This window comes from Heptranchias perlo, chromosome 21 (genome assembly GCF_035084215.1).
Source record: "Heptranchias perlo isolate sHepPer1 chromosome 21, sHepPer1.hap1, whole genome shotgun sequence".
NCBI classification, from domain to species: Eukaryota; Metazoa; Chordata; class Chondrichthyes; order Hexanchiformes; family Hexanchidae; genus Heptranchias; species Heptranchias perlo.
Window position 1 is genome coordinate 33,061,216 of NC_090345.1, and position 23,572 is coordinate 33,084,787.

General features: G+C 41.7%; 1 protein-coding gene across 1 annotated transcript in view; it reads left to right on the forward strand.

The window, feature by feature from the left end:
• The window catches only part of LOC137340111 (kinase non-catalytic C-lobe domain-containing protein 1), a 181,570-nt gene that overhangs the window by 104,601 nt on the left and 53,397 nt on the right, over nucleotides 1-23,572 (forward strand). The window contains exons 15-20 of the mRNA XM_068002426.1: nucleotides 372-519; nucleotides 8,104-8,363; nucleotides 10,680-11,125; nucleotides 16,017-16,110; nucleotides 18,192-18,289; nucleotides 23,349-23,563. Coding sequence (XP_067858527.1) covers nucleotides 372-519; nucleotides 8,104-8,363; nucleotides 10,680-11,125; nucleotides 16,017-16,110; nucleotides 18,192-18,289; nucleotides 23,349-23,563 — 1,261 coding nt within the window. The remainder of the gene's footprint in view (nucleotides 1-371; nucleotides 520-8,103; nucleotides 8,364-10,679; nucleotides 11,126-16,016; nucleotides 16,111-18,191; nucleotides 18,290-23,348; nucleotides 23,564-23,572) is intronic.

Consider the following 23,572-nt stretch of genomic DNA (forward strand, 5'->3'; position numbering starts at 1 on the left):
TAAAAATAATTTAATGAATCCTCTGGGTTTTAAAAAAAGAATTAATTCTAGTTCAAAAATAAATGAAAACTGTTTTGATCGGTGCTATACCTGTTTGGGAGGTCTTGTTTTGCACAGTAATTCTGTAAAGAGTGTAGTATTTGAACCATCAAAATCCATCTGAACTATACATCATATTATGCATTTGTAAATACTGGTAAATAAATCGCAAAGTTGGTTTAGCTAGTCTCAATTCAGATCTCTTACAAAGTAAACATCAATTCAGAACTGGTTACAAGTTACAATATTAATGTTAAGTTTTTTTAGCTAAATGAAATATAATATTACATTGTTGTGATTGATTTCAGATTTTTGATTTTTTTTTTTATAAGGTGAGTACATCTTATCCTTGAAAAGTCTTAAATTCAGTACATTCAGTAGTGCTATATCGGAGAAGTTTTGTGACCTCTACTGGGATGAAAAGCTATTGGAACAGCTTTATGAGGTAGTTAATGGCAATCCTCCACATTCTGCACCACTGTAAGTATCCATTTATGTCTACAGTTCTGTCTTTTTTTTTAAAAACTGTGCACAAAGTAAATGACCTAGATGACCCGTGAGGGTGCGGTCCCAGCAGTTATGCACAGACTCGCACCTGATGCAGGACTCAGCGACTGACCCATCCATTGTTCATGGGGTCAGGAGGGACCTGCAGGAGCAGTGATTTGGGGGCACATGCGCTGTGTCCCACTGAAACACTGGTGGTAGCTGGGCATCCACAGGGAGGCATTGGGATCCCCCCATTCCTCCGGAAGAACAATGAGCCTTCCCTGAGTGTTGCCCTCATCTTTCAGGGCCAGGATCAACCCTGGCTTGGACTGCCGATGGGGCCTACTTCCACCCTTTTTGGCCAGGTATGCCTGGTGAGACCAGGCATACATTCACACTGGGTCCGACTGAGAGCCAGGGCTCAGGAACTCCGACTTAGGGTGTCCTCGTATTTCTTTACATGATGGTCTTGTAGGGGTATGCAGAGGTTTTGCATACATCCCATCCCAGAAATTTGCACTTAAGGTTTGCAGTCATCTCGAGGAACTCCTATTGGAATTATGGTGGGAGTCGATTGGAACGTTCACACAATTTCCAGGTCATTTTATGGGAATATATAAATTTGGAGATGACTTGAGGCCTAGTGCACTCAAAACCCATTATGAACACGTGCCTAGAAATTAGGCCGCGCAGCGCCTGTTTTTCGGGCGCTAAATGGCCTCCTAAGCCTCCGATATAGCAGACAGAAAGTGCACACTTGTTATGAGCTGGAAGTATGCCGCCTGCTATATTGGTAAACGCCAAAAAAATTCAGCGTGCAGTGCTCACACCTAAAACAGGTGTTAGGCTCTTTAAATATGCAAATAAGGAAGCTAAGTCCTGTTTGAGGCCCCCACTGCCAGATTGGTTTGCTCTGAGGAAGGCCAGCGCCAACGCCAGCTGCACTCAGAAAACCAGGCTTATATACGGCCTAACGGGTGGACCTTAAAGGTCCTTGCCGCAACCAACAAGGTGAGTTAAAAATATACTTACCTGAATGTGGATCCGGGAGGAGCGTAGAAGCCATGTGGCATCTAATCAGGAGTGCTCTTCCCGATCCCACATTATAAGAACGCGGTCCGCTGCCGGCACACCCTGATCGCCACTGCTCCCCACCCCCAGAATCACCTGCGTCCCACCACCAATCAACCCCCACATCCCCTCCCCCCGGTGTGCTGAATTTCTAGGCCATTGTATCAAAATTCACTTAATATTTTAAATCTTTAAAAAGCTCTGTCTAATTTTCATTTAAAATGATTAAATTACATTTTGAAATTGTGAACAAATATGGTAATTCGAGATGTTTTACATTATTTTTCAGATGATTTAAATTAGTGATTTATTTAATATTAAGTCATTCTAGAGAAAGTGGTCTTCACTCAATACTGAGTGCCTGTCACCCTTGTATACTATCTATACAATGTAGTGAAGACATTTCATGTGGTTAATTGAATTGTCATTGATTCTGAAATTGCTTGTGTAATAATTCCCTCAACCAAGGTTTTTGTGGTATCTGTACTAAAGATATTTCAATATGTTTGATTAAATCTTCCTTTAGAGGCAAAACTGTATCATAACTTTTAGTGGAATTATATAATATTGCAAAGAAGTGATTTTGCTCTAATGAGGTCATCTTATGAGGCACTGATGGTGCATGAATTTCCAAACCTTAAAAGTGTTGCTAATTGGTAGTATCTAGCTTTTCAAAAGGAGTTCTTCAAAGATCACTGTCTTCATTAACCCTTGGTGTACCATAGACAAGCAGTAATGGTATCATTTGATGTAAGAAACTCACATCCAAGATTGACCATGTGGCATTTTAGAGTAGATGATAGGACCTTGGAGATTCAGAAAGATAGATAAATAAAGTTGTTGAAACTTTAGAATAGTCAGTAAATACCACTCCTTGTACTTACCCTCATACTGCACTCTGGAACATTCTACCTAGGCTCCTTAACCTTACCATCACTTTCCCCTCCTCAAAAGCTTAATTCTCAAACTTGCTTTTGGTCACACCTGCTAATCCTTTTTCATTTATTGGTCTCCAGTTATTTTTTGCCTTTGGGAAGCACCTTGGGGCATTTTATTACATTAATAGAACTCTATAAGTTTAAGTTGTTTTAATGTGATAGCAGACAGACAAGCAATTTGATAAATGCATCTGAAAGTTCATTTCCAGGTTAATTTTGGTGAGCCTAAAAATGAAGACCTCTGAGGGCTGTATTTATGCCCATTCATAGTCCATGGGCAGAACATCTAGCCAGTATACATATTTCTACAGAATTTTTAATGAGCATCAGTTTAGTGTTCGTGCAGTCATTTATTCAGAAATGTAGCAGCATCCAGTTTAGTTGCTATGAGAACACAAGTGTATCCTAGACAACCTGGGTTGATAAATTGTAAATGAGAAACAAGAGTACAAGTACACCAATTTGTGTAGTTTTCTGAAGAAAGCATTTAATTATTTGATTAATATGATAATGAATCTGATTGAATTTATCAACTTTGCATTTTTTATGTTGATTAGGAACCAATTCTCCATTCAATTTAACAAGCTTATTGAAATATAGGTTTTTATAAAGATATATAATGTATAATACATATTCAATTAAATGTAACATTATGAACCACATCCATTTATAGATAGATCTGCAGGCGGTTGTTGCATAGTTTGAAAATTTTTTATTGTAAGATGGTATAAAGATTTCATTAAAATGTGACAGGTCAAATAGAAGTCTGTCATCTTAAAATTATATAGTCTCTAGTGTATGAATGTAGTAGCTACTTTCTGGAAACAAATCAAAAGTTTTCCCCTAGAATTTGAAAATCCAATTCAGCAGTCAGACAATTGTTGAACATTTTAAGCATTTCTATGTGACATGAATATAAAAACAAGCCTTATTCAAACTATAGATTTAAATTCATATAAACAAATCTCTGTCCCTAAACATCAGCTGAAATTGGCACACTGGTAAAGATGACTCCAAAGCAGTTATCTGACCATATGATTTAATGTGATTGAGGGTGAAATTGCTTAGGGAAAATACTTTTGATGAACAAAAATTTTGGGCAGAACAATGATGGGTTAAATATATAAATAAATAGTACTGCACATAGGAAGTAATAATTGGTGGCTCACTACTCCATGAATGGTGTTGAAATAGTTACGGATGAAGTATGAAGAGATCTAGGAGACTTAGTAGCCTTAAAGCTCAACTTGTCCAACCAATGCAAAGCAGCAATCAACAGAATGTTGAACTATGGAGCCAAAACAATAGAGCATAAGTCATAGGAAGTTGTGATCAAACTGTCTATTTATTTGGCATTTTGGCTACCCATCTGGACCTGAGCCAATTACTTCTGTCTCCCTTTTGAATTTCTCTTGGCTCATCTTGGGCCCTTCTCTCCTGTCTCCTCCCCTTCTTGTCATTCAGTCATGCTACCTTTCATCTCCCCTCTGTTTTCCTACTCTCCTGCTGCCTTTCCAGGCTTGAATCCCCTTTCTGCCTTCCCTCTATGCCTTTTTTTGCATTCTCCAAACTGCTCATCAAAGCACCAGTCGCTGCCTCCTTACAAGCAGCAATCCCAACTGCCCCATCCTACTCTCTTGAAAACCCACCCACTGTGCCCACCACACCAACCACCTTCACATCCCACTTGCCCACCACTACCCCCTTGGACTCTGCTAGTGGATCACTTATCACCTCCTACACATTTCCCTCCACATTATCTGTTCACTTGTGAACAAGGCCCTTGCCATCCACAACCTTCTTGTGGACGATTGCATTGACATACTGGCTTTGATTGAAACTTGCCTAACATATTGTGACACCTTGCCTCTTACTGGAGCCTTCCCACCTGGCTCTACTTTCTACCACTTGCCCCGTCCAAACCGATGCGATGGTGATGTGCCCCTTATCACCAAGTCAAACCTTGGCCTTTCCCTCTACTCCTGTGGCACCTTCTCCTCCTTTGAGTGCTTCATCTTGTTCTACCACTCCTTTAATATTCACCCCAGCCCTACCCTGAGATATCCTTCCTCCTTTCCTCCCTCAGCCTCTGCGCTGAATGACTTCTCACCTTTGGTGATTTCAGTGTCTATCTCAGATTCCCTTGCCCATTCCTCTCAATTCACTGCCTTCCTGTCCTTCCTAAATCTCTCCCTCTATCTAAACTCTCCTACCCATATTAACGGTCACCCGCTCGACCTCGCCATCTCCTATGGCCTCTTTACTCCCATGATCTCAATCACTGACACGGCCACCTCTGACCATTTCCTTTATCCCTCACCACCCACATCACCTTACCCCTTTCCAACAAAACTTCCTCTGCATCCGCCCTTGGAAAATGCACTCTGTATCAGAGAGTGACCAAAAAAAGACAGAAAGGGTGAAATTGGCAGTTGCGCAAAACAGGTGATAACAAATCAGCAGTTTTTTTTGCACTTTGCCCGAAAACCAGTAAAACGTGGTGCCAATTCGCCAGCGCCCATTTTGCTCTATTGCCGAAGACCAATTTGACCCCATTGTCCTTTTTTTTTAATCACTCTCTCACATAGACACTTTTGACACATTTTCTTTAAAAGAAAATTGTCAACATAAATTTTACCTCAAGCGTTTGACATTTTTCATCTTGTTTTTCAAAGTTATTTGATGAAAAGGTACTGTGCAGAATGTTAAAGAAGGGAAAGAAAAACATTGCCTCAGTGCAGCTGACGGATGCATCCTGGGAAATACGGTACACTGCACAATCCAAATTCAGCTCAATGAGTCACAGGTGTGAGCAAAAATATCTGCTCCAAGCCTTGCTTTTTGAGAGAGGCTGAGACCTTCAAGTAAAAAAATTAATAAAGGCATTAAGAGAGACACAAGACAATTCAATGAATAAATTAAATGTTATTGCATTGTGAAATTAATATCTTTTTTATTTTGCTTAAACCCTTATTTTGGGCATTGGAAATATTAATTATGGAGAAAAAAGTGGTAGATAAAAAGAAGATAAGAAAGCATTTTGAGAGAATTGTGGGAACTAGGTGGCAAAATTACACAAAGCGACAAGTTTACATCGGGAAAACCCATAATAAATGTAGACATAGGAATTTATAACAGGAAATGTGGGCACAAAAAATGTGACAAAAACATGGCAACAAAAAATCAACTGGCACAGACAGGAAGTGCATGCAGACAGAAAATGTTTAATATATTATAGATAGAAAGATGATTTTATTAGTATTTGAACACTAGAGTAAAATATCCCATATTATTATCTGCAGCCGGTGGACACCTGCCATAACTTTGAAGGGATTCACTGGAATCCGCAGGACCCAGTTAAGCCAATTCCCGCCTAGTGCCAAGGTTTCTCGATGGCTTTGTGGTGGTGAGGTCTCTGCCTGCACCTTACAAGGCCACTGATGTAAGGAGGAGGGGCGGGGGGGGGGGGGGAATGCAGGAACTCAGGAACTCCGAACATGGCATATGGTTAGCACAGTTAAGCCTGTAGCTGTACCAACTGATCCACTGGCAGTTGTGGGGCCCACCAGGAGGTCCAGGTTGGAGTTGTAGCAAGGATGCCCAAAGATTTGGCCAATCATTAAAAACATTTTTGAAGCAGTTCCCATTGTAAGGGGGCCATGGGGGCAACTCCAGTTTGGGCCTGGGACCCTTGAGATTTTTTTATTTGCCATACTTTCTGGGCACTTCAGTGAGGGTGCCCCAGATGCACCCCTAGCCCGCCATTGCCATGTAAGTCACAGGACTCCCCCAATTCCGCAAACTTTGGTGGGGTCAGCAATGAATGTCCAAGGTGGTCATTTCTGAGCACTTACTCCAACATGTGATGCCCTGCTAATTTTTGGGGCCATAATTACTGTTTATTTTAATTTCCTTATATATATTTAGTCACACTGTTTAACATTTTCTCTTATATTCATGCTTTTAATCTACTTCAGTTTGATACCTGAGCTATCAACAGATTTCCTTGGAAAATATGCTTCGGGAATTTCCTCGGGACTTCTCCCGCTTCGCTGCCATAAGGTTGGCGGAGGCCACATTTTTCATGCTAACAGGGTTTCCATCAAAGTTATGGCAGAAACGGCAGAAGCCCCTGGGAAATTCCTGATAATAGTCTATTATTAGCACTTGAAATTGTTGAACATTAAGTCATTTTGATTTTAACGATACTTAAGGACTGTTTACTAAATGCAATGTTGGTGGAGGTTCTCCCACTCGTCTGATGAAGTAATACAACTGAGATCACTTATTCACTTCGTGCCATCTCTTTCTTACAAAAAAAACTTTAAAAATCCCAGGTTTTACATTTTAGCTGACTTCATGTTATAAAAAAATGCTCACTTTATGTGATTCTAATGTCTTGATTACAGAATTGCAAAAATTCTGAAATGCTAAACCCCCACTTCTCCCTCTAGCCCCACCCACCTCCCCCCCCCCTCCAAACACCTCCAACATCTCATTCTAGATGTCAACAGTCAGCCATATTTACTAGTTCTGAACAGAACATGCGCCCTTGCTGGTGGAATTGTCCGTAGTTAATCCTCCAAGAACTTCACAGAATTGTTTCTTGATTGACATGAACAGGATTGTGTTAGAGAATCTTACGCTAGTTATTCAAACATTGACATTTTTGATTACACTTTACTGACTATGCTCAGATTCAGGTTGCAGATACTTTTCTCCACCTATTTTCTTTTTCATAGTAAATACTCAGCAGAGACTTAAAAAAAAACTATTATTTTAAAAAAACTCATGATTAGTTTGTAAATAGATTGATCATATTGATGTTAGTGTTATTATTCTTAGTATTTACACTGATGTTCCATTAACCAACATCACTAAAAAAACAGATGATCTGGTCATTTATCTTATGCTGTTTGTGGAAGCTTGCTGTGCGCAAATTGACTGCTGCGTTTCCTACATTACAACAGTGACTACACTTCATAATGTACTTAATTGGTTGTAAAACGCTTTGGGACGATCTTAGGTCGTGAAAGGCGCTATATAAATACTTGTCTATATATGTGGCCTCACCCCTCTCATTCTCTGTAACCTCCTCCAGCCCCACAACCCTCTGAGATCTCTGCGCTCAAATCCTGGCCTCTTGCGCATCCCCGATTTTCTTCACTCCACCATTGGCCTTCAGCTGCCTTGGCCTCAAGCTCTGGAATTCCTTTCCTAAACCTCTCTGCCTCTATACCTCTCCTCCTTCAAGGTGCTCCTTAAAACCTACCTCTTTGACCAAGCTTTTGGTCAACTGTTCTAATATCTCCGTATGTGGCTTGGTGTCAAATTTTGTTTGAAAATTGCTCCTGTGAAGCACCTTGGGCCGTTTTACTACATTAAAGGTGCTATATAAATGCAAGTTGTTGTTTTTTATATATATATATTACTTTGACATTTACACTAAAAGGTGTAAGAATTGTGAAACTGAGGCATTACCAGAGTTGCCGTTATTACTATTTCCAGTCAAATTTTAATTTGCAAGTTTGTGTTGCTATCAAACTAACTATTATTTATGTCTCAGGTCAGAGGCTGCAGCCCAGCCAAACCCAGATTATTTTAACCCGCCACTACAAAACGCCATGAAGATAAAGAAAACACTGCCTGTGCATGGGAAACAAAGAAGTAGTAAAGACACTTGGGATAAAACAATGCTCGAATCTGAAGAGAAAGCAGTTGATATAGAAACCAGAGAAATCTCCAGACAACCTCAATTACCACCAATAATTTCACCAGAATACACTATTTTGAAAGCAAACTATCTTTCTGACAATCTGTATTCAGGTATTATGCAACATCCAATTGAACTGATTTACAGATTTAAAATTTGTATGGGTTGTAGTCTCTGCCTTTGCAAAAGTAATTTGGAATTTTAAATAATTCAGAAAAATGAGCAATAATATCTGTTTGCCCCCCTTATGTGCACAGTTTACACAATGTCAAGTACGAACAGCTGCATTGTGTGTGTCTGCACAGCATGTTCACCTCTCGTTACTGGGAAATAATTAGCTACTTAAATAAACAGTAAATCAGGATGCCACTTCCCCAGTTGACAAAGGTTATTCCATCTTAAATGTTATGATAGTTTGTGAAAAATAGTTAATACATGCAGAGCACCCACTTCAGATGGGCTTGTGCAGTAGTTCAGGTCCAGGACCTTATTTGCAAACATCATACCATGTGAGCACTCAGTCGGGGTAAAATTCAACCTCGGCGGGCCACGAAACGAGGTTGGGGGGGGGTAGTCGATCGGCCGCCCGTCATTACACCCTGCCCGATTTTCCTTTCCACACTGGAAAGGCTGGTGGAAGCAGATTCAATAATAACTTTCAAAAGGAAATTGGATGCATACTTGAAAAGGAAAAATCTGCAGGGCTATGGGGAAAGAGCAGGGAGTGGGACTAATTGGATAGCTCTTTCAAAGACCCGGCACAGACACGATGGTCCTACTTCTGTACTGTATGATTCTATGATTCTATTCTATAATTCATAGCTTGCCAAATTTGTGACAAGTTTAAAATGTCTGCTCTACTCTCTGGAATGTCTGTGGCTCCCTACTGGGTGAAATATGCATTCTTTGGCACATGTGCAAAGGGAGATGAGTCACGTCTGATGAGGTGGATTATTTAACAAATATCATAGATGACTGCCATTAAGGTGCTAGTCAGCCCACCTTGGGTAGGAGATCACTATTTGTATCAATGTTGCCTTGTTTCACAGTTGTAAACATTATAGCTTGGATCTCGTGCTTGGCTATTCCCCCTACAGTAGGGTGGCATGGGTGGCCGTCTGCCTGCCACAAGGATGACCAGTTTTCCGGCCTGAAGGTCATTCATATAATTTTGGCAGGCCACTCGCCTCTGCCAGGGAATCCATGTGGAGAGGGGTTGAAGATTGGCTGCACCCGAACTCAGAGGTCTGCTGCACCATAATGTGGCTGGCAGCCTCTATGATTCCGGTTTACATGGAGGGAAAAAATTTAAATTTTAAAAACGGCACTACACAGTCAGTTGCTCTTTTATTGATTGCATAGGCTTTTTGATCCTTTAAATTTTAAAGAGCCACTCTGCGACCATCACGATGCCAGGTACCAGGGTCAAACAGGCATCCCTTATATCTGGTGTTGCTATGACAGAAAATACACTAAATGGCGTAACTCCATCAGTTGCTGAACATTTTAATACACCTGCTGCTCCTGCCATAACTCCAGCGGAAAATCTAGGCTTGTATCAGGCTGCTAGTTTTGATCAACTCTACTTTTGATTGACGGCTTTATTTAATTGTGAAATATACTTTTCCCGAATCTTTGGGAGTAAAGTTCTACTTTGGTGGCAGTTTTGAATCGACCACCTGTTACGCACCCCACCTGATTTTCCTTTCTGTCGATGTCCCTGGAACCCCGTCCCCACACTTGCCAGAGTGCCAGCAGGCAGTCAAGAGCTGCCTAACTTTTCTCAGACTGGCAGCACCTTGTTATTGAGGCCCAGGCGGGCGGGAAATTAACTTCAGCTGGAAACCTGCTGCCCTCTTGATTTTCCATCTATTTAAGTGAATGGGCTGTGGGCCTAACTTTCCTTAGAGTATTAAGGGATATGGAGCCAAGGCAGGTGGATGGAGTTAGGTTATAGATCAGCCATGATCTCATTGAATGGTGGAACAGGCTTGAGGGGCTGAATGGCCGCCTCCTGTTCCTATGGACCCACAATTTCCCGACGAATGCTCACTGTGAGTACTGCTCCTTGCTGGGAGGACCCGATGAGGGAAACAGCTCTATTATCTATTCTATTATTCTTAAAACTATAATTGAAAACACTTAGCATAAAAAATATAATTTATTGAATCCACACAGTATTCAAAATTGAGTTATATAATAAACAAAGTAAGTAAGACAAATGCTGGTTGGGGTTTGACGCGTATCTCAGCTGGTGCTGGTTGTCCTGGCAACTGACATTTGAATCAAACATGAAGTACTCTGGCTCTTACAGAGCATAAGTGGATAGTCAGGCTGTTAAGTACAGTCTAGCTTTCAGTTTATACAAGAGGTGGGTAGCTGAACAGCATAACCCATTAATGCAAATTACCTTGTTATGTATTGTACAGCTAAAGGAAAGGAAGACCAGCTAGACAGCAATGTTGAAGTGATCTTTGGACAAGGTGTCACCAATATAATACCTGATGAAATCGACTTTAAGAAACCTAAATCTGGTAATTGTGATGAAGAAGAAAATGTGACAAAACATTTACATCAAATGGAAAATAACTGTTGTTTTACTGGTGAAACTTGTACTGCATATGAAGATTCAAAGCTTAGCCAGAGTGATGAAGAGAGGAAAGAAAATGCTGGCCATACGACAGAAGTGTCTGAAACCCAAGTTCCTGTACCTCTCTGGCACACAGAATCAAACATGGGGAAAAGGAGATGCAATCCAGGATGGAGCAGTGCATTTTTTGGAATTGAGTGTTTTAACCAACAAGTGCAGACCTGTGTAAAGCAACTGGGTCAACACAACTCCAATGAAGAAGGGAACATAGAAGCCAAATTGTTGGTAAGTGCTCTATTAGTCACTGTGCTTCAATGGACTTCAAAAAGAATTTTAAATAGACTCTTTGCGTGTGTTGAATGAATCATGGATTTTGTTTAAAGGAAAATATTCAAAAACACTACATACTTCTGTTTTTGTGTTCCCTCTGAATTTATTTTAAGTTAAACATTTTGTAAGTTTTAAGTTTGATTCAACTAGCCATTTTCATATTATGTTAGTGTTGTTTACGAATATTAGTTTCTAAGGATATATCTCATCTAGCGAGAAAATTAATTTTTGTAGCCAACATAGAAAAATATATCAAAACTACCAATAAATATTAATAATTAAAAGTTCCAAAACCATGTAGTTATCATTTTCCTTGCCTTGTTATTTATATTATGCAAACATCACAGCCAAAACCATATAGTTATCATTTTCCTTGCCATGTTTTCTGTTTTATGCAAACATCACAGCTAAAACTTAATGAGCACTTAAATTCTTCATGAGATTGTGTGCCTCCCCCCTTTGGGAGCAAGTAAGAGATTTTAAAAAGCACCATTGTAGAGTATTGTACAACTGCAGCAAAATAAGCATTACAACTGCATATGAAACAGTGCTTTTAGACCTCAGTGCCTCAAAGTAGAGAGGAAAATTACACTATTCTATTTAACAAAATAAAGTATTTTTTGTTATATTCCTTTCTGAAAGCTATTTTCTTTGTAGTTCACAGTACATCTTATCTGCAGTAATTTTCATCCAGGGAACCAGTGAATGCTATGGTAATTTTCTTCATTAATGTTTACAGCAATTATGCAAAAAAGAATAATAACTTTTTTTCTCAAAACAAATAAAAATTGCTTTATTTGTTAGTACAATATAAAATGCCACAAAAATTGGCAGCCTAAAATCAGTTTATGGAGTGGAGCAGAATATTAAGTATCTATTTCAATCTCCTTGCAAAATATTCGAAGAGCACCATTTTAAAGAACTGTTTAGTTTTCAAATGCTTCAGTGAACTCTGGTGATTTAGAGACTATGCAAAAAGAAAATTCGCTACCTTATAATTTATAGATGAACATCATTAATAGTATCTTTGTTAATGTTAAACCTATCTTTTTCCTTAGCTTCATCATGATGATATCACATTCAAGTAATATGGGTATGTGTTTTGTAGTGTTGCAAATAAAGGATAAATATTCATCAACAGTTTTTCATGAAGGCAGTGCCCATTTAATTTTCCAGTGTTAATAATATGAGTGACAGCAAAATACCAAAATTGAAAGTAATCTGAAGCAGTGTCAAATAAAATTTGACCGATATCTGCATTAATTTTGGAAGTACTGAATCCTAGTTAGACAAGATTTTAGCATTTCTCTTTGCATATCTTGAACATCAATTAACTACTCACAGTACCACAGCAAAAAATGGGATTATGCAATATTAGGATGTACTATATCACAAGATCAAGGGAACATCAATAGTAAAGACTCTGGTGCCTCATCACCATCGGAACTGCAGCTGTTATTGAAATGTATTTTTAGATTATCGAATCTTAACATTTTACAGATTAAAACTTTTTTAAAATGTTTTCGGCACCAATTTTTCTTCCTTCCCTCCTTGCCCCCTCCCCCCAACCTTTGCCACAGTGCTGGAACGGTGTGATGCGCCCAAAGTGTGTTGCACCTTTCCTGTCCTCACCATCTCTGAATTTGGTGGATCAAGTCATTTGAATGGTCAGATCATTCCTCCAGCAAAGGCCCATCCTGGGTAGAACCTTGCACCTAGAAATTTGGGTGGGAATTACAGGTCTGGATTCTGGTCTGGAGCCTTCTGGCTACTCTTAGAAAACGGCAGCCAGAAGTCTTCCAAGCCCAAATATCCATGGGGAGATTGGAAGAAAAAGTTAGGACATAACTTTTCAGGCCTCCCTTGCCTTGCTGCCTTCCCTCTTAGATTCTCCAGTCAGAGGTGAGTCCTCAGGCAAAGCCCAACACCAGCTTCTTAGGGCACCGCTGCATTTTAAAAATTCTTTCATGGGATGTGGGCGTCGCTGGCGAGGCCGGCATTTATTGCCCATCCCTAATTGCCCTTGAGAAGTGGTGGTGAGCCGCCTTCTTGAACCGCTGCAGTCCGTGTGGTGAAGGTTCTCCCACAGTGCTGTTAGGTAGGGAGTTCCAGAATTTTGACCCAGCGACGATGAAGGAACGGCGATATATTTCCAAGTCGGGATGGTGTGTGACTTGGAGGGGAACGTGCAGGTGGTGTTGTTCCCATGTACCTGCTGCTCTTGTCCTTCGAGGTGGTAGAGGTCGCGGGTTTGGGAGGTGCTGTCGAAGAAGCCTTGGCGAGTTGCTGCAGTGCATCCTGTGTATGGTACACACTGCAGCCATAGTGCGCCGGTGGTGAAGGGAGTGAATGTTTAGGGTGGTGGATGTGGTGCCAATCAATTGGGCTGCTTTGTCCTGAATAGTGTCGAGTGTTGTTGGAGCTGCACTCATCCAGGCAAGTGGAGAGTATTCCATCACACTCCTGACTTGTGCCTTGTAGATGGTGGAAAGGCTTTGGGGAGTTAGGAGGTGAGTCACTCGCCGCAGAATACCCAGCCTCTGACCTGCTCTTGTAGCCACAGTATTTATATGGCTGGTCCAGTTAAATTTCTGGTCAATGGTGACCCCCAGGATGTTGATGGTGGGGGATTCGGCGATGGTAATGCCGTTGAATGTCAAGGGGAGGTGGTTAGACTCTCTCTTGTTGGAGATGGTCATTGCCTCGCACTTGTCTGGTGCGAATGTTACTTGCCACTTATGAGCCCAAGCCTGGGTGTTGTCCAGGTCTTGCTGCATGCGGGCTCGGACTGCTTCATTATCTGAGGGATTGTGAATGGAACTGAACGCTGTGCAATCATCAGTGAACGTCCCCATTTCTGACCTTATGATGGAGGGAAGGTCATTGGGGGGTAATTTTATGAGTGTGCTGCTGACAGTGACTCTCGCCCATTCGCAGCACAAATCTGAATTGAGGTGCACTTGAATTCCTAATTTGCTCTGTCACCTAGCAAGGTTGCCTTCCTGTAGTACAGATTCATGAAAATATCCCATGATGTGATTGCTCCCCGAGTAGCTCAGCTAGTTAAGACGGTGATTAGCTCAGTTATACAAACCAGGAGGGTCCCAGGTTCACATTCTGAGCTGAGTGACTCTGCTGGGTTAACTGATCTCTGCTACGACAGTGTAGGTGTACCAGAGCAACGATGACAGTTTGCATTTGTGCTTTCAATGCAATAAAATGCCCCAAACTCTTCACATTCATGGATTGAACACAATCTGAGGAGAACCACGGGAGGTGACCAAAGGCTATGTTGAAGATGTTGATTTTAAGGAGAATTTTGAAGATGAGAACAGAATTCTGGAGTGTGGGTGATGTGGCTCAAGATTCTGCACCAATGGTTCGATGGAGGAACTCATAATAGACCACAAATGGGAGAGAGGAGGGTGTGGACAAGGATGTAGGGCTTGAGGAGGTGTCAAAGGTAGGGAAAGGCAAGCTGTGGATTTTGCAGTCGTTGTATTGGGGGCAGGGAGCTAATACAGATTGGTAATGACAGGAGTGATGAGTGAACTGGACTTTGTGCAAGATAGGATGCAGGCAATGAAATTCTGGATGAATTGGAGTTTGTGTTTGGGAGGCGAATTTGGAGGGCATTGAAAGTTGTGTCTAGGTGAAAAAGACCTGCTTGATAGTTTCAGTGGCAGTGGGGTGAAATGGGGCAGATATGCGTGATATTTCAGGCAGGTGACAGACTGGATGGTAGGTTTGAAGCTCAGCTCAGGGTCCAGCAGTACAATGAGGTTACACACTTTTGGATTGGCTACATTTGGCTAGAATTCCCACTGCTCAGCAAGGCTTGCTGGAAGTGTGCATGTGTGGTCATTGGGTGAAGACAGGATCGGACTTGGTTGTGATGTCCTCCATGGTCAAATAGCCTTTTATTGCTGTCTGGGCTCAAGTGTGGTCACTTCGGCAGGGTATGGGATGGTAAATTGCTCCTGTGGAAGTGTACCCCATTAAAAATCATCGTCTTTAGGGGAGAAGAAGGGGAAGGGAGAAAGGAGGATAAAAACATTACTATCTGAAACTTTTATTCCTTTTTGCACTGGAAAATTGCAAAATAACAATTTTATAGGCTTCAATTTTATATGCTGTGAATGTCAGGTGAGGACAGGATCAACCTTGGCTGTGACATCTCCTTACATGAATAGTTTGCAGACCAGGATAACACCTGGAGAATGGCCATTTAAATGATGAACCAGATGTCTAGCTGATTCCTCTGGAACTGTATCCTACATGAGGGAGAAGAAAAATGGTGGGGGGGGGGGGGCGGAACTTAGATATGGAATTTTAAATTGTAATAAAATTAAATAGAAATAACTATAACAGCACAAATAGGTTAAATAACCATATTTAAGGTCTGTGTCTTTGTACAATATCTTCCCGTCCTTTCAATGGAGCACTAATTTTGATATCTTAAAGTACTACTGTATGGAATGAAGGAAAGAGGTTTCACATCCATTGTTCCCCAATGAATTTCCAATTTCATCTGGTTCATTAAATAAGATGCCACATGGAAGCTAGAATCAATCCAATAGTGAGATTGACAGCGATGGGAGAGTCTTTCTGGAGCTCTAATAGTTGCAACAGCTAATTAGCGAGCAGCACTGGCAGAGGTCACCACATGCTGACTCAAGTGGCAATGGCACATGACGGGAGAGTGAAGGATTGTAACTAATGAAATGGAAGATACAAACATGTTTCTTGATATGAAAAAAAAATTGTACACTACACAGTTGTAGGTACAATGCTAGTATTTTTTTTTAACTATCTGCAAATATGTTGATCTTGTTTTGTTACACAGGAACTTGAGCAACAACTGATGATGGAGACCAAGAATTTTAGAAAAACTAAAACATTCTACCAGAAACTCCAACAACAGGAAAAAAGAAGCAAAGGTTAATAAGTACATTCATGCATAGAATCATAAGTGTTTGCCTTTTGATTAAAGCACACAAGAATAAATGCATAATGGTGAGCAAGCTGACCAATCCAAATTCAAAAATGCTGATCAAAAGGATCGTACATTATTAGCCAGAAATTAGTATTAGCAGACAAATGTTGTGGCTCAGTTGGTAGCACTCCCGCCTCTGAGTCACGAAGGTTGTGGGTTTAAATCCCACTCCAGCACATAATCCAGGCTCACACTTCAGTGCAACATTGAGGGAGTGCTATACTGTCAGAAGTGCTGACTTTCGGATGAAACAATAAACTGAGGCTCAGTCTGTCCTCTCAGGTGGATATAAAAGATCCCACAGCACTATTTCGAAGAAGAGCAGGGGAGTTATCCTTGGTGTCCTAGCCAATATTTATCCCTCAATCAATATCAGTAAAAAAACAGATGATCTGGTCATTATCAGATAGCTGTTTGTGGGACCTTGCTGAGTGCAAATTGGCAGCCACGTTTCCTACATTACAACAGTGACTACACTTCAGAAGTACCTCATTGGCTGTAGAGTGCTTGGGACCTTCGGAGGTTATAAAAAGTGCTATATAAATGCAAGTCTTTCTTTCTTTTAATGGGTCCAATTTTCTTCTGCTTAATGCCCTATATGTGCCCATCTCTCAGGTGTTCGGGAGAGGAGGAAAGGAGCAGAAACCCATTGTGTCTGGTCTCCACTCTGTTTGCATTTGGTGCACATTTCCATTTGTGGGTCAGGCGGAGGCAGTAATGGCGCCTGAAACAAGCATTAAGATCTAAATTGTATCTAAAACAGTGGCAGTGAAATCAAGATGGCCTCTGTATCAGTTTCTTCCCTAACAGTAATCGCAGGTCACGTAATAGTACCCATTTAAACTGGGCACGCTCAGTCGTTTGAAATCCACTTTAAAGGGACAGCCACCAACTTGGGTTTGGAGTGACAAATCTACTTTTGAGCAGTTAGGGGACAAAAATGTCCAAGTTTTTGCTGCATTAGGGCTGCATTGTGTTCAACTGCTTTTAAGGAATGCCGGGATTTTGGAGACAGTTTACGGCTCCCACCAACACCCTTGACACAATGAATGACCCATTTAGAATCCCAATGTACATGTGCAACTTGGAGAAAGAGGAAGGCCAGGAAGATTTTTTGGATGTCAGGCAAGTGAGGCATCATCGCAGTAGGAGGGCTCCTACCCACCATTATTCTGCTATTCAGAATTTATCTGCCACAAAGAAACTATCTGGACCTCACAGAACAGCAATGCCTTTGTATACTTCCATTCACCAGGGAGGCAGTTATGGAGGTGTGCACAGTGCTGCAGGAGGGCCTGCTGACCTCCTGGCAGTCGCAATGAAGGTGGCAGCAGCCTTGAACTTTTTTGCCTCCGATTCCTTACAGGGGGCTCAGTGGAGATATAAGTAAGTCAGTCTGTAGTGCATGGCTGCATAAAATAGGTGCTTGTTATGTTGTTTGCCAGAGCAAACAGGTATATCACTTTCCTCATGGTTAACAGAGAGCAAAAGGAGCCTCAGGTTTTTTTTTTGAATGGTAGGATTCCCCAAAGTCCATGGTGTCTTTGGCACCGATATAACCCTATGTGCTGCAGCACATTGGAGTTTCCTGAATACATGAAACTCAATGTTCAGATTGGATGTGACTATCTGCACTGGATCGTAGTCCCCACTGGTCCTCTGCACAGTGTTGCTTGCATTGATGCATATGTTTATAAAGTGCTCAGGATGTCCAGCTTGACATTGCGCTGAAGTCATACTTCATCCAGTGTCATCCCAGACAGCTTGGGACAGCCCATTGTGTTCCAGAGTCAGATTGGGACCTGACTTCATTTATTCTGTCAGTGTTGTGTCATTGCAAACTGGAAACCATTTCATATTGATGCAAAAGTGCCAGTATAATGGCACCCTAAACCAGCGGCACAAACATGAGTTTGCTGAAGAAGGAAATGACCAACTCAAGCTTTTGTTCCTGAAGCTTTAGTTGGTATACGTGGCTGATGAGCTGTATACATACAGAATGTAACGTTGCATTTTAATTTAAAGGAACCGATGCAAAGGTGGTGCTGCCGAAACTGAAGGAAGAGCTTGAAGAAATGAAGCTGAAGGTGGAGTTCCTCGAGCTGGCAAAGAAGTATCTTGAGGTATTTCAAATAATAAAGCTGCTATGAAAGAATGACTATTATATCAACGAGAACTACATTTGTTAAGCTTTTCATGTAAATACTTTTAATCTTCACTGTTAAAAACAAAGCTATTGTAGATTGTATATATGTAGCTTAGTCAAAGTTTCACTATTTGTGTTCTTCAGTTTACTTCAGAACCAAACATGTATTTCCTTTAGTGACATTGACAATTAAGAAGTCATCTTCTGAGGGGGGAGATTAGGAAAGAAAATGTTAATTAAACTAATTTAATAGACCGTCACTTCAGAAAAATTGACTTCTGCTACTGGTGTTTTCTCTTTTAATGAAAAATGGGAGAAATGCCTGTGTTTTTAATGTAATTAATGACTCACTAACGACATTGTAGGAATCTGTGATTTCATTAGCGACAGCAAAAAACTAATGGTTAATCAGGCTGCACCTGCAATAATAGGGCTGATTCCTGAACCGACACTCCATCTTTCATTGTCTACTGCCTCTCCCTCACAATCCACCATAACAACTATCTCCTGCAGTCACCTTTCCTCAGGATAGCAAGACAAATGAGTCCTCTGGCCATTCCCCACAGATCCTTGCACATGGCATTAAGACAGCAGGACCACAATGTTGCTGCCCATACAACAGCACTGTGGATGCAGCTTACAGCTGGTCCTTCTCAGGACATAGGGGGCTGGAAAGTAAGGCAACCACAGTCACAAGAGGCCACACAGATAGTGAACAGCCAGCCACCTCACACACTCCAGCCACACAGGTAGCACTTTGAAGAAGCACCAGGAGATGGCAGCCCATTCCTGAATAACTGTGGCCCCCTAGCTCAGGAGTCCTGCTTTTACCAGAAGGATGCTTGCTGAGTATCACACCTATGTGCAGGCACTGGAGACTATCTCTCAGAATGTGCGTTATCAAACATCCCCTGCCAAACAGTACCACTAACTGTCCCAACATCGATTTTCAACAAAATCAATAGCTTATTCCTTGCCCTTCCAGCCTGTACATCAAATGTTGTCTGGCAATACTGTTTTTCCTTTTGATGCCACTGTGCACTCTTCTAACTCTCCCTAACATGGTGCTTCTTCAAAGTGCTACCTGAGTGGCTGGAGTGTGTGAGGTGGCTGGCTGTTCACTATCTGTGTAGCCTCTTGTGACTGTGGTTGCCTTACTTTCCAGTCCCCTATGTCCTGAGAAGGACCAGCTGTAAGCTGTTCTAGGTGGCCTGCAGTGCTGTGAAGCCATCCCTGATGGTGCCACAGGTACTAGACATGGATTCCTCTGTTGGCTGGATAACGCACATTCTGAGATAGTCTCTGGTCCTCAGCAAGCATCCTTCTTTCCTTCTTGTAAAAGCAGGACTCTCGAGCTAGGGGGCCACAGTTATTCAGGCATGGGCTGACATCTCCTGACTCTCCACTCAGGAACAGCCATTGCTACAGGTGCTACATAAGTACAAGTTGTTGTTGTATCTGAACCCCCCCCCCCCTCCTCCACCCCAGGTTGGATGTCTCTGTGCTGGTGCTTGGCAGGGACAGGGTGAATGTCACGAGGTGAGGCAGTGCTAGCAATCTGCAAAACAGAGATGCTTGGCAACTCTTCTTTCTCCACCTCTGCTTCTTCATGCTTTGATTCATCTGAAGGAAGAGAGGAGGAAGAGACGTTAGAACAGATTGGGGGGCGGGGAGAAACAAAGTTCCATTCTGACTAACAGAGGAAGCAATAACATGAGACTGTTTGCAGAAAAGTTAGGTGTGCTCCTGCAGTAAGCATGGAACAACTGCAGAATTTCATCACTAACCTACAGCTGGCACCTGCCCTCTGATTTCTGTGTCTGTCACTCTCTCACCTGTGAGCCTCCCCAAGAGGTCCAGGGCTTCCTGCCTGTTGAGATTCAGAGACCTAATGAAGCCTGGTCCATCCCCGTGGTCTGTCTCTCCCTGTTGTTGTGGGCTGTCATCTGAAAGGACAATGTAGAGACAGTGTGATGCGCATGTATTAGGCAGGAAATGCAAGTGTGAGCAGTCAGAGCATGAATTTGTGATGACAGATGCTGCAAACAAACTGAGACATACCAGAAGGGGGAATATGCAGGTAAAGTAATGAGGGAAGGGTCATTTGCAGGTGATGTGTAGGAGAACAAGGGCATTTGCTGACATTGGCACACAACACAGTGCTCTTTGAAGCCATGGAAAACAGGGAGGGGGAGTGATGAGGAAAGGATGCAGGTGCTTGAACAGTGTATTTTGGCAATCTGAAGGGAATGTGAGTACTTCCCTTTACCTTGCCAAGCCTCAAGTGGTTACTGAACTTCTTCATGCTTTGAACAGTTGTCCAAAGAGTTGTGGAGGTGGCACTAACCACTTCCCTGCACTAAGCTGCAGTCACGGTACTCGAGAACCTCCTGCTATGAATGCCAAACAGGCCATACAGCTTCTGCCTCATTTCCCGTAAGGTACCTCCATCTTACTGCCTGGAAAATTGGCAGCAGATATGCTGGAGAGGCCCTTGCTCCCTTACTATTCTTACTCTTATTTTTTCCAATGTCTACCTCTTTAAATACTGCAGTAGCACAAGTATTTCTACACACCCTTGATCCAAAGCATCAGTCCCAGGTGCCACCCAGTTGGGACCTCGCACACCCTTATTTAAATGAGCAAGGGTCAACATTGTACATGTGGAAGTCCTGCCCAACCCCCACACACACACACACACACACACTTTCACTGGTGCACTGACTGAGTGGAAGATTTCAGCCACCATATCCAGCTCTCTGCCTGGAGTGAAATGTTCACTTTCAATTTAATTGTGCATTTCGGAATGCTGCACAAGTTCATAATGAGTGACTTTTACAAGTAAAAACTGGGGCTGCCATTGTGGGAAATCGGGGGAAACCCTCCCCCAACCCCCTCCTGAAAATTATACCCCCAAGTTTTTTCTCATTTTCGCTGAACTTTTTTTTACTCCTTTTCTGGAGGGGTAATAATATTCCGAGCAGTGATAAATGTGGATCAGTCTTCTGACAGTGTGCTGAAAACAGTCTGTGGTTTGTTCACAGCATATAACATTGTAACATTTAAGTTGCAAAGAATTTTCAGTTTTAAAAAAAACAATACATAGGATACAAATGTTTTGTCACTTTTTTTTGGCTCACCTGGCATTTCTAAGCCAAAGGATGGACATGGACATGTACATTGGAGAGGAGCGTATGAGTGGGGATGGATTTGTTTGACCCTTTTTTAATTTAAAGGAAATTAAAAGTTAACTGAATAACTCTATTTCAGTACTCCACTTTTCCAGTGGCAGTACTCAGTCAGGAACATGTTTTGAAATTTCATTTGTCATTCCTCCAATGGTTCAGTGAGTAAATTCAACGCTCTGAATAGGACGTGCAGACCAGGGAGGTCCCAGATTCAATCTTATTTTGACTGAGTTAGCTCATCTCAGCCGGGATGGCAGTAGGATGGTGAAAATTGACATCAGCATTACAGTGTTAGAGAGAAGGGAAAAAAAGCAGCCAGCATTCCTGCTCCTAATTGCTACCTAGTGTGTGGACATTCGACATAGAATTATATGGAATCTACACACACACAAACAGGCCATTCGGCCCATCGTGTCTATGCTGGTGTTTGTACTCCACAAGAGCCCCCTCCCACTCTAAATACTTCTTCCCACCCTACCCCCGTATTCCTTTATTCCCTTCTCCCTCATGTATGCATCAAGCCTCCCCTTCAATGCTATCTGCTTCAACCACTCCACAAGACAGCGAGTTTCATATTCTCACCAGTCTCTGCGTAAAGAAATTGCTCTAAAATTCTTTATTTGATCTCTTAGTGGCTATCTATCCTATTGAATCCCTTCAGAATTTTAAAGAACCCCAATACTTTGTTTACGCTCTTTATGGCTTTATCAACTCGTGCTGCTACTTTTAGCAATTTATGCATCTATATTCCCAGATGTCTTAGCTCCTCTGTCCCATTTAGATTCTTAGCTTTCAAGGACATTCAAACATACGAACAATGACGAAAAGGATAAGACCCTCTGATCTATCCAGCATATCCCACACAATCGTGATACCTTGTGTATCACAATATATACACTCCCCACTCCACACCATGCGATCTCCAGAGAGAGGCAAAAAAAGATAAAAACCCAGGCCAATTTGGGGGGAAAAATCTAGGAAATTCCTCCTTATTCCTCAGACCAAAATAAACCACCTCACACTTTGCTATATTGAATTTCATTTACCATTTATTTGCCCACTCTGCATGCCTGTTTATGTCTTCCTGTATTTTGATGCAGTCCTTCGCATTTTGAGCTCTATCCCCCAATTTGGTATCATTTGCACATTTTGACACCATACCTCCAATTTCTGTCCAAGTCATTTGTGTATATGGTAAATAACAACAGTCCCAGCATGTATCCCTGGTGGACACCACTTCCCACTTTTTGCCAGTCTGAGAAACTTCCCTTAATCCTACTCTCTGTTTTCTGTTTTGTAGCCATCTTTCAATCCATTCTGTTACCTGATCCTTGGCTCCACATCTTTGTCATGAGTCTCTTACATGCCGCCTTATCAAAGGCCTTCTCAAAGTCCATGTATAACACATCCACTACATTGCCCTTGTCTACTCTTTCTGTTACTTCTTCAAAGAATTCAATAAGGTTGGTTAAACATGACCTTCCTTTTAGAAATCCATGCTGACTAATTTTTGTTATATTTTCTGCATACAAATCATCGGGACCCGATCTGCATATTTAAAGAAGGACCCCGCTGGCTTTGGGCAGGTATCCTTAGCACCTGCAATTTAAAATTGCAGTCAGTGGGATAGGGGTGGGAGGCCAGCAGGTAAGTGTCCTGCTCCATTTTAACTGTCCTTCCCCCTCTGCCCAGTTGGGCAGAGGGAGTTAAATTTCCCCCCATTGAGTTTTGTTTTCTGGAACAAGGGTTTTATAAATAAGCTGTTTTTTCTTCATATTATTTACTTACAGTTAAAATAGTCTAGCAGATATTGTTGAATGTTATTAATGGTACTTTTGGTCTCTCTAGATTTTGCAAATGGAGCAGTGGGGCCTGAACTCCTCTCTGCTTCTTTCGCTGGTCAGCTCTTCATTCCAGTTGAAAACATTAGACCTCAAATCTACCGATAGCAATTCTCTCCTCACCTTCCGCTCTTTAAAAGCTGATCAGAGCCATAGCAAGAAGAGAACACAAGTACTTCAGGCTGGCACAGCAGTGGGTTTGATGGCTTACCTCTACAGCAGGTGAATGGC